Source organism: Monodelphis domestica, chromosome 2, assembly GCF_027887165.1.
Source record: "Monodelphis domestica isolate mMonDom1 chromosome 2, mMonDom1.pri, whole genome shotgun sequence".
Lineage (NCBI taxonomy): Eukaryota > Metazoa > Chordata > Mammalia > Didelphimorphia > Didelphidae > Monodelphis > Monodelphis domestica.
In genome coordinates this window covers 100,089,759-100,106,371 of record NC_077228.1, presented here as the reverse complement: position 1 = coordinate 100,106,371, position 16,613 = coordinate 100,089,759, and the positions used below count along the sequence as shown (strand labels likewise).

The 16,613-nt window shown below is 35.9% G+C and overlaps 1 protein-coding gene across 2 annotated transcripts in view; it reads right to left on the bottom strand.

Moving 5' to 3' along the window:
- The window catches only part of PTPRC (protein tyrosine phosphatase receptor type C), a 69,966-nt gene that overhangs the window by 10,522 nt on the left and 42,831 nt on the right, over window positions 1-16,613 (bottom strand). For both annotated transcript variants that reach the window (XM_056815690.1, XM_056815689.1), the window contains 9 exons: window positions 16,558-16,594; window positions 14,526-14,623; window positions 11,392-11,517; window positions 8,110-8,267; window positions 7,370-7,505; window positions 6,550-6,699; window positions 3,546-3,636; window positions 3,088-3,221; window positions 653-787 (listed from right to left, as the gene is read on the bottom strand). In XM_056815690.1, coding sequence (XP_056671668.1) covers window positions 653-787; window positions 3,088-3,221; window positions 3,546-3,636; window positions 6,550-6,699; window positions 7,370-7,505; window positions 8,110-8,267; window positions 11,392-11,517; window positions 14,526-14,623; window positions 16,558-16,594 — 1,065 coding nt within the window. The remainder of the gene's footprint in view (window positions 1-652; window positions 788-3,087; window positions 3,222-3,545; window positions 3,637-6,549; window positions 6,700-7,369; window positions 7,506-8,109; window positions 8,268-11,391; window positions 11,518-14,525; window positions 14,624-16,557; window positions 16,595-16,613) is intronic.

Below are 16,613 nucleotides of genomic sequence, written 5' to 3'. Positions count from 1 at the left end.
GGTTATGGAGGGCTTTGAAAGACTTGTAGAGGGTTTTCTATTTTACCATAGGGAAAATGGGGAACCATTGCAGTTAGTTGAATGTGGATGATGACAAAATCAGAAACACTCTTTAAGAAGAGCACTTTTATAGCTTAATGGAGAACAGACAAAACTGGAAAGGGTCTTGAGGGAAGGGGGACAACCAACAGGCTATTGCTGTAATCTAGGGATGAGGTGATGAGGGCATGCAGTCTCAGAGGAGAGAATGGGTATATATGAGAGTTGCTACAGAGATAAAATTAGCAAGGTTTGGTAATACATTGGATATGGGGTAGAGGGTGAGAGTCAGTGAGGAGTACAGGATGATACCCAGGCTATTAGTCTGAGAGGATGGTGATACTGTTGACAGCAATGATAGAAAGAGGAGATGATGTTGGGGAAGTTTACTTTTAAACAAACATGTAAAGTTTAAAACAGAAATGTATAAAATATTTTTAATATATAGGATAGAAATTTGGAACTAGATATATTTAGAAGTCATCTACAAAGTGTAAAAAGTGGAAATCATGAGAGCAAAGGTTGATATCGAATCTCTTAAGACCTCCTATAAAGTGTATTTTATTTGGTGGATGGCCATCCAGAAAGAGTATGGTAGTAGAGGAGTACAAACCTGTTCCCCATCTTTCAGATCTGTCAACATTACAATAACTTTGACTTTTCTTTGAAAGACCATTTGCCAGAAGTCAGCAATTGTCTCCTTTAATGGCCCTTGGGTGGCAATCATCACTTCAGGTTTCCAATAGGTCTTTAAAAAAAAGTTTTCTTGGTTAATACTAAAGAAATATTCTTTAAAACAAGTAATTGGTAATATAATTTTAATTGATGCAAATAATGTAATGTCAAGAAATGAATACTTGTTGATATGAGGCTATTTTAAAGTCATTAATTTAGCTTGAGTTGTTCAGTTGTTTTAGTCCTGTCCTTTATTCCATTCAATGTTCCCTTGGTAAAGTTACTAAAGTGGTTTGCCATTTCCTTCTCCAGATAATTTTACAGGTGAAGAAACTGAGACAAATAGGGTTAAATGACTTGCCCGGGGTCGCAGAGGGCTGAGGTCAGATTTGAATAGACTTCTTACTTCCTTAAAGGAAAATCAACCCAGTCTAAGTAAAACAAATATATCTTCCTCTGAACCACCACCAGGTGATCATTTAAATGACAAGGTATTCTCTTGATCCCAAAGGTCACAAAAATCATTTAAATCAAGAGGTTTAAATTTTAATCCACTTCAAGAATGCCCACAAAAATACCCAAGCTTTCAAAGGAATCAATATCAGAAAAGCCCAAATGGAGCAGGAGACAGAGCTATCAGTCCCTAAGAATGTATGTGCTCAGAAAATTCAGAAAGTAATGCAAAATTTAAGTAATGGATTGACTACAAATTCTCTCACTGAGCATATCTAGATTGCATTGCTGTCATTGAGCATATCCAAGTCAACAGACTCCTAAAATTTGACTATACTTAGAGGACTTCTGGCCCAATCAATCCTTACATGAGTTCCCTTGACACATTGAAATGATAGAAAAAGAACATTTTGTCCCTATTGGAAAAGGAGCTTGCCAAAAGAAAAAAGCTATTTCAGTGATATCATAAGTAAATTAAAAGAACAATGAGCATATCACTTATCAGATTTTGGACAGGAGAAGCATTTATGAATAAACCAGCAACAGAAAGCATTGTGAGATGTAAAATGGATCATTTTGAAAATATTAAATTTAAAATATTTTGTACAAATAAAATAATGTAGCAAAGATTAGCACTAGGTTGCGGAAATAATTATAGAAAGTAGGTTGGATAAAGGCTTCTTATGTAAAATATATAGAGAGAACCTTATAAAATATTTAAGAATGGTCCAAAGACAAAAAGAGTCAGTTTTTGGATGAAGAAATCAAAGTTATATATAACAATATAAAAATGCTCTAAATCATAATTGATGAGAAGAATGAAAATTAAACAACCCTGGATATCATCTCCCTCTTATCAGATAGCCTAAAATGAAGAAAGGGCAAAATGAGAAATTTTGGAGAGGATGTAGAAAAATGGGAACACATACACTGTTATTAGAACTGATCCAACCATTTTGAAGATCAATCTGGAATTATGGCAAAGTTATAAATGTTTTGATTCAATAATACTACTCTTAAGTTTATTTCCTAAGATGATCAAGGAAAAAGGACAAGAAACTATATGTTCTAAAATATTTATAGCAGCCCTCTTTGTGGTATCAGAGAACTGGAAATTTAAAGAATGCCCATCAGTTGGGAAATGGCTAAACTTGAATACTACTGCAATGTAAGGAGTAATGAGCCCGTTAATTTTTGGAAAAAAACCTCAAAAAGCCTATATAAAATTATGAGGAGTGAAACAAAAAGAACCAAGAAAACAGTATATAAAGCAACAGAAATACTGTGTAATGAATGAATTGATATATTTCTTCCTTACAATCCTCCAACAACCTGGGGAGGTGTCTGCTAATATTATCCCCATTATACAGTTGAGGAAAATAAGGCAAACACTGGTTAAGTGATTTGCCCAATGTCAAATAGATAAGTGAATGAAGCAGAATTGAATATGGGTCTTCCTGACTCTCTATCCATTGCTCTACCCACTATACCATATACTTTTACACCTTTTCGTTCTACTTGAAGTTGTATTTCATTCTATCAGTTAATGCTAGGATTCTGAAAATCACACATATTCTTTTCACTCCAGTGGTGTTCTTTACAACTGGAGCTAGAGAAGAAAACATATAGGACTTCATGAGGCCCTTAGTATCCATAAACATTCATTCACTCAAACAAAATAACATCTTTTGATGTGGAATCCAATTAAGTAAAGAAACTTTTAAAATAAAGTCCTGGAAACAAAAGAATATTTTGGAGTAAGGACAAGTAATAACTACACAGGTTATGGCTTTAATTTTCTGTGAAATAAAAAGATTAGCTAAAATTTATAATATTTTTTCTGATATAAATATTTCTGATAAAATGCTGAGACAGTTGAAAATATCAGTATGGTAGAATTGTGACTTTTAAAATACATACAGTTATGAAAGAAGCATTGATATATTTGCTTGGCTCGTCAGTGTCACTATCATCATCAGATGACTCTTCTGAATCATGCTCACTCTCTTTGCTGGTCTCCAATTCATGTTTCAAGAGCACTCTGTTAAAGTCATCTACATAATACAAAACAGGGAGATGAGTTATTCTTGTCTTAAGGGCACTAAAGCTCTTTTTTGTCTATAAATGCTTGAAATATGGAAATAACCAGGAAAAGACTTAGGGCAAATATTTTAGGATGTTGATTTCTACAGTACTATGACATGAGAAGCCAATGGAAACTATAACACACTTAGTCAAATATTTAGTTGATTACTATTTTTCAGAATCACTTACAATAACCATTATCAAATATTCAAATACTTAGCTGGGTGACTTTAGACGAGTCACTTAAATTTCCTGTGTTTTCCCTTATGGACCTTGTTTAAGAAAATACTCACATGGAATAATTTGGGAATTCCTATTTTTGTTTTTATTTTCTTCTTGATTTCCAGTGTGCTGGGACCTCCAGTTCCTATATGAAGGAAGTCTCTGAAAAACAAAGAGAATATACACATTTGGGAATATGTACCAATTCCAAAACTCATAAGAAAAATTCACTAATCTAAATAATCTTCTGGGGCAGCTATTATTCCCCAATATTCAGTATACTATGGACTATGGTGAAGATGGATGGAATAACTACCAGGGTAGCTATGCAGTACAGTAGAAAGAATACCAGGCCTGGAATCAGGAAGATTCATCTTCCTAAATTCAAATTTAGCCTCAGATATTTACAAACTGTATGACCTTGGGCAAGTCACTTAACACTGCTTGATTCAGTCAGAAGAATCAAACACAACTGAACAACAATAGCAGCGATTTTCTCATTGTAGAATATAAAACTAATCTAGAAAACTTTTGTCAATAGAATCATCATGTACCATCTCTAAGATTATTATGTGTATATGTTTTCTCTTGAAATGTTCCCTGTTAAGTTTTTGATCATGTAACCATTCTCTTGAGAAGGAAGTGAAAGAAATGAGGACTTTTAAATTGTTTTTCCTGCTTTTCCTATTCAAGGGATTATGGCTCAAGTCAAGGTGGCATTGTATATCTCACTTCTGATTAAGTATAGAGATTTTATTTTATGGTTTAGCATCAAGATAGTACTTTTAAACATAGAAGTGCCTGGGAAATTTTTCTCAGTTTGGAGAGTTCTCTGAGACACATAGTACTCATTTGTGATAGTCTGTCTCTCTCCTTTGTTCTTTCTTCTACCCTTGATATAGTAAACTCCTTGCAGACAGGTCCTATTTCATTTTTATCTTTATATGCTCAGTAGAATGCCTGGTATATAGTAGGTACTGAATAAATGCTTGCTGCTCCCTTGTCTTTTCTGATAACTTCCATTCTTTGTACTTGTTTTTACTCCTCTGATCATAGGTAGGAAATAATTCAGATACAAATGAATGAAAATTCACACTATAAAACCCAAGACCCTCACTGACTCCATAACCTGCTTATCCACAGAGGATCTAGATAGTCACAGATACCCCATACTAGAAGGAAAAGTGAAGAATATGACAAAAGCTGGGGGTTCCAAATGCAAGGACAGACCCACAGCCTTCCTCCTTCCAGGGACAGCAGACCACTGTGCTGAAGCTTTGGTGACCTCTTGTGGGCATGGGATGGCTTCCACTAGTCATTGAGATGCAGATGTATCCTCTTTTTCCCTATCCCTTCCCTAGGGGATCTTCTTTAAGGCTTTGAACCTTCCTTAGTGAGAGTTTAATGAATCATAATCAATGACCATTTCTTTACACCTTATTGGTCTGCCTGACTTCTGGGAAAATCTCTAAAACTCCAAATTGCTACTCTATTAAAGTTTAAAACAAGGGCAGTGCTCTATGAAAGTCAACCATGATTATTATTACTGTTGTTCTTATTGAGCTAGGTGGCATAGTGAATGGAGAGCAGGATATGGAGTCAAAAGACTGAATTAGAATCCTGCCTCAGACATCTCCTAGCTGTATGGCCCTTTAGCATCTTAGCCCTTAGGATGTTCCCAGGCTCTTAGCATCAATTTCCTCATCTGTAAAATAAGGATAATAATGGCACCCCTTTCACAGTGTGGTTATAAGGAACAAATGCAAAAATGTATATAAACAACACTTCAGCAGCTAAATGACTCAAATGGATAGAGCGCCTTCTGGAGTCAGGGGGACCTGAGTTTTAATTTGACCTAAGACACTGCCTAGCTGTGTGAGAACCAGTTACTTAAGGCCAATGTGCATTGGTAGAGTTTCTGCTCTTCTGTTTTGGAATGAATACTTAGTGATAATTCTAAGACAGAAGGTAAAGGATTTTTTAAAAAATGAGAATAAAATAAACACCATAAATGCTAGTTATCATTATTATTATGCTACTACTATATGTGGACAACGTGGAATCTTGAGGTCCCCAAACTTGTAGCTTAGAGGGATTTGGCGATCCCCAGTTTATTTAGTTTGGGGGTAGAAACCCCAGGTTTGACCTTGTCACATGACAGTTCCATCCTGAGGGAAAGTCCTACTTCACTGATCTCAGACTACAATAGACTTTAAGATTTGATGTAGTAATTAGCGGTCTCAGCTGAAGGTCCCCAGTTCATCTTCCGAAGGAGGGCGAGATATGCTGGGAGAAGCTTCTGGAGACAAGAAGAATCACTGGACATCTTAAAGTCTATTGTTAGTCTGAGATCAGTGAAGTAGGACTTTTCCTCAGGATGGAACTCCCATGTGACAAGGTCAAACTTGGGGTTTCTACCCCAAAACTAAATAAACTGGGGATCGCCAAATCCCTCTAAGCTACAAGTTTGGGGACCTTGAGATTCCACTTTGACAATATTACATAGACACACATTGTATATTCAGATAGATAGAAAGAAAGATAGAAAGATGGATAGATAGATAGAAAGAAAGATAGAAAGATGGATAGATAGATAGGCAGAGAGACAGAGAGAGAGGGAGGGAGGGAGAGAGAAAGAGAAAGAGAGAGACAGACAGACAGACAGACAGACAGACAGACAGACAGACAATTTGCCAGGCTCTGTGCCAAGTGCTGGGTATACAAAAAGAAGTAAAAGACAATTTCTGATCTCAAAGCAATTACAATCTAATAGAGAAAACAACATGCAAACCTACACACAACAAGCTATATGCAAGATAAATAATTAAAAAAAGTATTAGAGGTAATACACTAAAATCAAAAGGGGTTGGAGACGGCTTCTTATAGAATGTAGTATTTTTTTTACAACTTAAAAGAAGCATATATCTAAAGGGGGTGGAAAAAAGGATAGATAAATAGGAAGACAGACAGAGAGAGAGAGAGAGAGACAGAGAGAGAGAGAGAGAGAGAGAGAGAGAGAGAGAGAGATGGATGGATGGATGTCAGAGTGGTATATGCTCTGATCACTGTAATTACCTGGAATTCTGCCTCCAGTGGGGAAGGCTCACTGGGTGGATCCCTCTTTTTCATGTTATTTAGATAGGAATGTAGCTCCGACATGCCCACTTCAGTTTCTCCAAACTGATTGTACTCTACTAAAGCCTGATGGATCAGGATATACTGAGCCTGGGTGTTTCAAAGACAATAATTGCAGTTAACACATATATTTACAAATAATAAATAAGCATATATATGTAGGTTAAGCATTATAGAAATATCAGTAAAAGAGTGATCTCTAATATTCTGCTGATATTATTACAAATAAAAATGCTAAATCTGATGTTACATAAAATGTCACACTACAGATATATGGAACTGCTATTTGCTTACCAACATATTTGCTCAGAAAGAGATATGATTACTATAGGCTATATTTTATATTCTGCTGATCATTTCTCCAAGTTTTTAAAAATATATGTAAAAAAAACATATTTTACAAACTAATCTGTCCACAATTTTTTGGGTGGCAATGTTCTGATTTACTAAAAACAAAAAAAGGAATTTAAGTTCAGAGAAAAAAATTCCCATGAAAAGTTTTTGTGGTATCTAGCCACAAATTGATTATATCATACATAGTAGATGCCTCTAAGAAATGGTTTTGAACAGATGTTTAGACGAATGGCATCCAAACAGAATTTTGCCTGATGTGACTTATAGTAGTAATGTTCTATAATTTCAAGAAATCTGAAAGATAAATACTTTCTACTTCTTGTAGATTTGATCAATTTTGAGATCCTCTAAAGTTCATATTAAACCTAGAAAAATATTTTCATCTTTAAATGTTGAAAATATATACCTCTACTTGAACCATCAGACATCTCTGTCGCCGAAGCTTGACTACATAACCATAAACATCCACTCGGTTTTCAGCTTCTAGTCCCTCAAGCATAGCATCAATTCCAATGTAGGTACCTGTACGGCCAACACCAGCACTGAAAAAAAAAGTGGGAAAACATGAAGAAAGCAATAATATCAGAGTGATGCTAAAGGGAAAAGAATTAGAGTTTACAAAATGGAAAATAATTCAATTTTGAAAGTGTTGGCTTTCTTCTTCATTTGACCATTTCCTTTTTTTCCCTAGACCCTTATCTTTTGTCTTAGATTCAACACTGTATTGGTTCCAAGGCAAAAGAGTGGTTGGAGCCAGGCTAGGAAGTGTCTAAGGACACATTTGAACCTATGACCTCCTGTCTGGGGGGAGGGTGCAACCCTCCAGCTATTTGGCCTCTTTCTTCTTTCTTTCAAAAATCTTACTTACTCTCTTAGAATCAATATCATGTACTGATTCCAAGGCAGAAGAGTGGTAAGGGTTAAGTAATGGGGAGTGGGTAAGTGACTTACCCAGGGTCACACAGTTAGGAAGTGTTTGAGGCCAGATTTGAACCTAGGACCTCCCATTTCTGAGCATGGCTATCAATCCACTGAGTTGTTCCACTGCCACCTCTATTTGAACAATCTCAAAGGAGAAAATCCTGTATATATTTTAGCCTATTATGCTCTGAGAGTCTTCTGATGGTCCCTCCTAGAGGCACTTACCTGCAATGGACAACAATAGGACCACTGAAAAAGTTACTGAAGGCATTAACTCTTCTACGCAACTTGAGGAGCAGGTGAGGATCATCTGGGACCCCATGGTCAGGCCAGCTGGTGAACTGAATATGTGTCACATCTCTCCCATTTGTTCTCTCCCTTTTCTAATCAAGACAAGATGTTTTTATTGAGATCATTTTTCTTAAAGAAAATCTTACTTATGTGAATATATAGGGGGATATGTAGGGGAAAGGAATATAGATATAAATTGATATCATCCACTTGGGATGCAATAATACAGAGCTAAGGCAAAGTCAATATCTGACTACTCCTGAGTTTTATCTTATTTCTGCATAACTATTAGGGGATGAAGAAAAAGTGTATATTCTGTAACCAGGTATGAATTTATGCACATTTAGATTGAGAGGACACAGGATTGTTAGGAGGAAAGAAGAGAAAAAGGGGGGAGAGGAGACAGACAAGAGAGGAAAAAAGAGCAAAGGAAAGCAAAGGAGGAGAGGAGAATAGGAAGAAAGGAGAAGAGGGGAGGAGAAAGGAGGGAAGTGAAAGGAAGGAGCTATATCATTGTTATTGCTTGTTAGTAGATGCTGTCGACTAAAATTTCCCAAAGGGCATTGCATGCTAATTGTCCCTGAAGACATTTATTGGGTAACTTAGTTGTAGGTCATCAAATATGAAATTTAGTGAACAGAAGGTTTTATAAAGGCCTAAACATGCATTTCCTTCTGCTCTACTGGCTTTAATTTACAACAATATAAAAACCTTAGAAGAAATGAACTGAATGCCTTCTCAGATTCTCTGCATATCACAGAAAATAAGTTCAGATGAAAGGAAGAACTTCAGTCAATGCCCCCTGTAAAATCTTCAGATTTGCATTGAGCTTTCTGCCTACACTATTTGTTTTACATCAGGATAAATTTTCCTTAAAAACAGGGACTATTTTTGTGTGTGTGTGTGTGTGTTTTTTTTGGTATACTCAGTACTGAAACACAATGCTTAGCACATAGCAAACATTTAATAAATATTTGTTAACTATTTTCCATCCTAAATCTAGGTCTTCATCCCTGCAAAGTCATACTTAAAATTTTTGCACTGAGAATAGTTGACAAAAATATTTCCTAAATTCATTGGGAGTGGGAGGAGTCACAGAGCCTTGTGGCAAGTACTTGAGCCACCAAAAGCCAATTGGGGAGATTGGGTAGGGGGAGAGGAAGATGACCTAAAGTCTCAGAGGAACTTGTGTGAGTAGCAGATGTTGGAGAAGGAGAGAAGCCACTCTTCTTAAGTTTCCTAGTTATATTAATTTTCTTGCCAAAAGTGTTTAGGTAAATTTGAGTTCTTTCTGGATCTTAAAGGGCTGATCGATAAATTTTAGAACCTGTTTCTTCAGGGAATCAAGCTCCTGGGTTGTAAACTGTATGCACTTTTGATTGTAACACACCAGCTGTACTTGATAACTTAGTGACATCTTAGTGTCTTTTAATCTTAGTGATTAATGGAATCTTAGTGATTGCATATTAGTGACTTCTAATGGAAAAACTTTTACAGGTTCACTATCAGACTTAGTGTCCTTGTCACTGTCATTTCCCTGTGCATTAGCCTTTGTTTTCTTTGCCTTTCTCTCTTTCTCTTTGGGTGCACTATCTGCCTGGCCATTGTTCTTGTCCTTAATCTGGTCTAGTCCTTTAGCCTTGATAAATTCCTCAAACATGTTCTTAATAACATTTTCTAAGTTAGTATCCACCACCATTATCTTTGCTGCCTTTTGGGAAATTACAAATCTATAGATGTTCTATAGATGTCCGTCAGAGTCTGAATGGCCACCATGGAGATGATATAAACTTGAGTCATAATGTGCCAAAAGACACTTTCTTTTTGGAATGGCCATTGTAGTATGAGCATTGTGGTGTTGCCCAGGTATTCCACCTAATCAACAATCACAGTGGTCATTTTACTATTATATAGGATGTTATATATCCAGTAAGCCATAATTGCTGCCAACCCAACAACACAACCCACAGAGTACTTGCTTGAACATCTTGTTGTTTGTTTTTAGAGATTCTAAATTCAGTCAGCCCAGGGTGCCAAAATGTAATAGATAATCTTGGAGGGGGTATATTTGATGGATACATACTAGATAACTAATGGATCAGGTAGTTATCTTTCTTTGCCTACCCTCCTTGCTTTTATACTTCCTTTCCTCCCTCTTCCAATCTCTCTTCCTCCCCTCTTCTTCCCTTCAGTTTCCCCTTCTTCTTCAGCCTCCTAAGTCACTCAGGGTGAACTATGATGTTTCAGATGAAATATTCCTTTCTCTTCTTTACCTCAAGTAAGGGTTTATTGGGGAAAACAGGCAAGATAGAGGATAAGGTAAGAGGGGTGGGATTTCCCTATTATCAACAGTGAGTCTTAGGTTGGAGGATACTGAGAGAAATGGTAATTCAGTCATTAGCATGAAACAGAGCCAGTCAGAGAGAGAGATATGGACTATTGTCCTTCTTCTTCTGCCTTCAAATCAGCCAGGCCACCTCCAACTTGATTATCCCAAGTCCCATAGATAAACCCAGCTTCTTCCTTCATGGTCACCACCATCAGCCCAAAGACCTTCAGCCAAGTCCAGAAAAACAGTAAATCAGTTGGCTCTTGCCTTCAACTGTTTCCCAGTCACATTCCAAATAGAATTTTCCTTTGATTGACAGTTGATCAATCTCCGGCTTCTTGTCTTGCTTCTTGTCCTTTTGCATGCCTTATAATTTCTCTCCTCCACATTAGGTAATTTTTTTTTGTGCTAAAGGACTACAAATGTGACCATTGGCCTCTAAATTTGTCACCTTTAAACAAAGCTCCAGTTTCCTCTTCCATTAAGCTCTTCTTTTTTGAACTTTGATTACTTTGCACTGTTGAACATGAATTAGTACTTTATAGCTTTACATGGTCTCTTTCATAATTGTTGATTTTGTTTTCCTCTCAAAAGATTGTCAGATCCTTGAGGGTATAAATGATGGGTTTTTTCTTTCTATTTTGAACATCCTAGCTAATATTCATAAATTATATCAACAAATGCTTGTTTGATCAGTGGTTCAATATGACTGTCATGTTGTGAAATAGCACTAACAATGTATCTCAGCCCACCCACTGTTTATAAAGACTAGGAAAATATACTCCCACACCAATTCAAATGTTATATTTTCTTTATGCACAATTTATACTCAATAGTGACCTTTCCCCAAAAATGATTAAGACAAATATAAACAGAAATTAACTCACATTTGTAATATTCAGTTTCTGAACAATGTAATCTGGACACCGTTTGTGCTCATTTATCTTTACAATAACATCTCCATATGTTTGAGTGCCCACTTCCACTGTTGGCCAATATTCTGCACACTTGTTCTATAAAATATCAAAGTTACCAAATAAATATATTTTTCTCATTAAATTTTTCTTTGGTTATTCAAGCTTAAAATTAATATTCCTAAAAGTCAGATATAATCAAGTTATGACTCACTTGCAAGTCACACATATACCTTCAATGATTCCCCATTGATTCTAGAATAAAATACAAAATACAAAATACAAAATCCTCAGTCTGGCTTTTAAAACTCTCTATAACATGATTCCCATTTAACTCTCCATTCTTATTTATAATCATAGATTTAGATCTGTAAGAGAACTTAGAGATCATTTATCCCAATTGTTTCACTTAAAAGAACCAACAAGTTCAGAGAGGTCAGTTGTCCTGGTTCACATAGCTACTAAGTAGAACTAAGATTTTTAACTCTTGTCCTCTAATTTAAAAAATCCAGTTTGATTTTCACCACATCTTGTTTCCTTTTTTCATATTACTCCCGCACACAATCTTTGAACTTCAAAATCTTTCTCATATATAACATCCCACCTCCCACTCTTAAGTCTTCAAATGAGCCATTTCCTATGTCTAGAAAGCACCTCCTACTCACCTTTACCTAACTTTCTTCAGAGCTCACACTATAAGTCAGTTTCTACAGGAGGTTTCTCATCAGCACCCACCTCCCAACAGCTGTCAGTTCTTTCTGTACCTTGAAATTACTTTGATTTGATTTTATATTTATGCATGTTTGTATTTATTGCATTCCCCACTCCATCCTCAAAGGAGAACATATACTTCTTGAGACTAGGTATATTTTGTAACCAAATCAAAATAGGTGGTTAGTAAAACTATGTTGAATAGAATTGAACTTTGTATTCCTATATAATTTTAATTACCTTTTAAAAGCATTTCTATACATTAACCTGTGATATTTGAGAATTATTCTGCCATAGAATTTGATTAAATATATCATGATATAAATATGTTTGATATGCCTCTCCAATGCTTATTCCTCATTGGTGCTCTCATACTTTATTATCTCTTCTTGTTAAATACAGGGATGATTTTAACAGAAGTGTTTTTATTAAAATAAGGCCATAGGAAGAAAAAGAAGTGATTATTAGCATAAATAAGTGAATCACTGATGGTAAAATTTCAGACATCCACAAAGAATGCATTTAAGTGAAGGGGATCTTCCTCCTCTCTTAAATCATACCTACTATATTACTGTCTGCTCTGCTTAAACCTGTCCATGGTTGCATAATTAATTTTCCAAAGCATTATGTGAAGTAGGTGAGATGGAAACTTATTCAATACATCCTACTATTGAATTGAAAATAGTAAAAAAAATATCTAGTAAATAGACAAATTTAAAGAGGAAAAATTGTTACATGTGCTAAAATGTCACATATTAATAAGGAGACTCACATAAATTTTATACATATACTCTCATATATGTGATTTTAGGTCTAAATTATAATTGACCATTCATAGTTCTATATCTTTTTCCAGAGTTCTGATATTAGTAGTATAAGGAACTCACAGGAAGGAAACTCTGGTTAATATTTTTCTGGGTAAAAAAAGGACCAATTTTTTTTTCATGGTCACTAGGCAAGTATATGTCAGAGTCAGGACTTGAATCCAAGCCTTTCTTCTTTATTCTAATGCTGTATCATACAAGGATGTATGCATACATATCTACATACTAGACAAGACCTCTGATTTCCACGACTGTCCCTTAGAATCCCTGATTTACTTCAATACTCAATTCAAATGCTGCCTTTTTATATGAAGACCTCCAGAATTACTCCAGATGCTAGTCCATTCCTTCCCAAATTAACTTCTTTTCATTTTGAAAGTATTGTGTTTCTACTTTTACTTTTTATTGTGTTTATACTTTTATAAATAAGTGTTGTTCCTCCAAAGGAAGGTGAGCTCCTAGAGAATGAACACTATTTCATATCTTTGTGCTTGTATAATTGGTGCTTAATGCTGCATACTGAGTGAAATAGGAAACCCCTTATTCCAACACAGATTTCCTCTGAAACAGTCTTAAAAAATCATTCTTTCCATTCATTTACATATTCATCCATCTATTCAACCATTCACTTGTATATTCTTCCATTCATCTATTCATTCTTTTATTTATTCATTCATATCTTTATTCATGTATGCATTTATCCATGTATCCATACATTCATTCATTGATATATTTATCCAAACATCAACTTAACTCAGTCATAGTCAGTAAAATTCATCGAGCCAGCCAGTCTATTCATTCATTGATTCACTTATGTATTTATCCATTTTTTTATTCTAGGTCTATCTTGCTTAGACTGGGATTACTCCTAGGCCTGATCCACTCTGATCAACATGGGCACTTTGAAGTTCTACAGCATTTCTGATCTGGGCTGGGTCATTCCTTTTTTAGGTAACTTAGTGGCCTCTTGCTTCTGGTGGCTTGCCATATTGATGCAAAACTTAGAACAGATACCCAACTGGCAGAAGCCACTGGAGCTCAGAATCTCTAATTCAAGAGATTTGCCACCTTTAGACTACTTGGTAGTTGGAATTAAAGGAGTATACCATTACTCCCAATTGCAACTTTCAAAATGTCCTTCCAGATGAGGAAACTTTCTCTATCAATGCACATTGGTACTTTCTCTGAAATTTATATTCTTAGAGTTGCCTTGGACACTGAGATACTAAGCATTAAATTATTTACCTAGGAGTACACAGTCACTATGTGTCAGTTATGGAACTTGAAGCCAATTCTTTTTGACTTTTGAAAGCAGCTCTCTCTCCATTTTGTATCAGGGTCTCTCTGGATGTGGTTATTAGGGATATAATTATCCTCATTTAAAGAATAGGAAACTAAGGTATAGAGTATCAGTAGTTTGCCTGGAGCCACAGAGATAGTTGGCATAAGAGTTGACATCCCAATCCAGGTCCATCTGACTCTAGGGTCATCTTCTCTGCCATGTTACCTCATCTTGGTCAGTGTCTCTCCCCTCTGTCATTCTCAGACCCCATAATATTATAAAGCTCTCACCCGGTTTCCTTCTTCACAGCGAGTCACCATGACAATAACAGTTACTTTCTGTTCCCAGACCATTCTCCAGAAATCATCAACAGTTTCTTCTCTAGGACCTAGTAGGTAAAGACACATTGATTGATAAGAACATTTCCATCTTAATTAGTAATGATAATGGTGATTCTGGTTGTGGCAGTGATTATTTTAACGATGATAATGATAATGGTTAGCATTGACATAGTGCTTTAAGGTTTGCAAAATGCTTTACATGTAATATATCTCAGTGGATCCTCACAACAATTCTGACAAGTAGGCACTAATAGTATTCCCATTTTATAAATGACAAATGAGACAGATAGAGGTTAAATAACTGTCCCAGGATGACATAAATGGTAAGTGTGTGAGATAAGATTTAAGGTCAGGTCGTCTGGATTCTAGCCACAGGATTCAAAACATTGTTCCACCTAGCCATCCATCAAGACCCCTGGCCTCATGCAGTATCTTGTACTCTCTATGCTTTTGTCCCTCTTCATTCAAGGAAGAGAAATACTCTAAAGGGGCCCTCCAGAGATCTTCCCTGTATTCCTTGGAGGAAGGGACCTTAACTAATCAACTAAACTAATTGAGTACTATGGATACTATACTAGGCAAGAGCATAATGTATATTTTTTAAATCTCTACCCTAAAGAAGCTTGTGCACCACTAAGCATCAGACAGATATCATCTATATTTTTAAGTACAAACAAAACTTAGAGATATGGATCAGGACTAAACCTATGATTTCCTTGATATAAAGAACTTTCAGGTAAAGAAACTCCCACTAGCAAAATGGGTTAGCATTTTCTAGGCAATTTAGGCTTGTTTGTTTTTTAATTTGCGTAGAGTCCTGAGACATTAAGTTATTGTTCAGCATGTGACACAAGTTGAATTTGAACCAGTGTTGTCCTATCTTCCAAGTCAGCTCCCTGTCCCTATGACACATTCTTCAAATGTAAGTGTTGTTGGTGTTCAGTTGTTTGAATCATGTCCAACTCTTTGTGACCCCATTTGGGATTTTCTTGCCAAAGGTACTTAAATGGTTTGCCATTTCCTTCTCCAACTTCTTTTAGAGAGGAGAAAACTGAGGCAAACATGGTTAAGTGACTTGTCCAGGATCAAATAGCTAGTAAGCATCAGAAGCTGGATTTGAACTCAGAAAGATGAGTCTTCCAGACACCATACCCTTTATTCTTTCCAATGTGCCACCTGACTATCTTAAAAACATAAGTACCTGGTAATTTTAAGAGAAATTCACTAATAGCTGGGGTTGTGAGACTTAGGGGTTTGAGAAAGGGCTCATATAGAAGGTTCATGTGATGTAAGATTTAAAAGAATTTTGAAATGTCTTGATTCTTGAGTTAGTAAGTAAACCTCTCCCCCTCAATCTACCCTACTTAGCCAACTATGGGCTTCCCTTCCACTAGGACAGTGATGGTGAACCTTTTAGAGGGGGTAGGTGTTATACTCAGGCATACATGAAGAAGGGGAGGGGAGAAGCCCAGTCCAAGGTCGCTCTGACTTTCTAGTAAAGAACTCTGGTGAACTCTGTGCTGGAGTGATAGGTGGGCTTACCCACAGAAAGGGCTCTGAGTGCTCCCTCTGGCATGTATTCTATAGGTTCGCCACCAGAGTTCTAAGACATCAAACCTATTTAGTGCCAATAGCATACTTTGCTTATGAAGAATCTTTCCCCCAGAACCAGTAGCTTTCTATTTCTTGTCCTTATGTACAATGATCAAATTAATAGCATCATTGCTACAGGAAAAGAAATAAAAGTCTACTGCCCTATAGCTCCATTCATAATACTAGTAAATTTCTAGAGAAAAAAATCTATTGCTTGTTAAATCTCCCTATTAGAGCTTCTTGAGGATTAGGACCATGCCATTTTTATCTCTGCATCTCAAGAACCTAATACATAATAGACACTTATTGTTTGTTACTAAATTCCCAAAAGTTTTTTTTAAATATATAAAAATGTGAGGGGCAAGGAAGGAATATAATATGAGAATACCTTGTGCAGCAATATATTTCCTTGGTTCTTTGAAACCCTGTTGAAAACATATACAA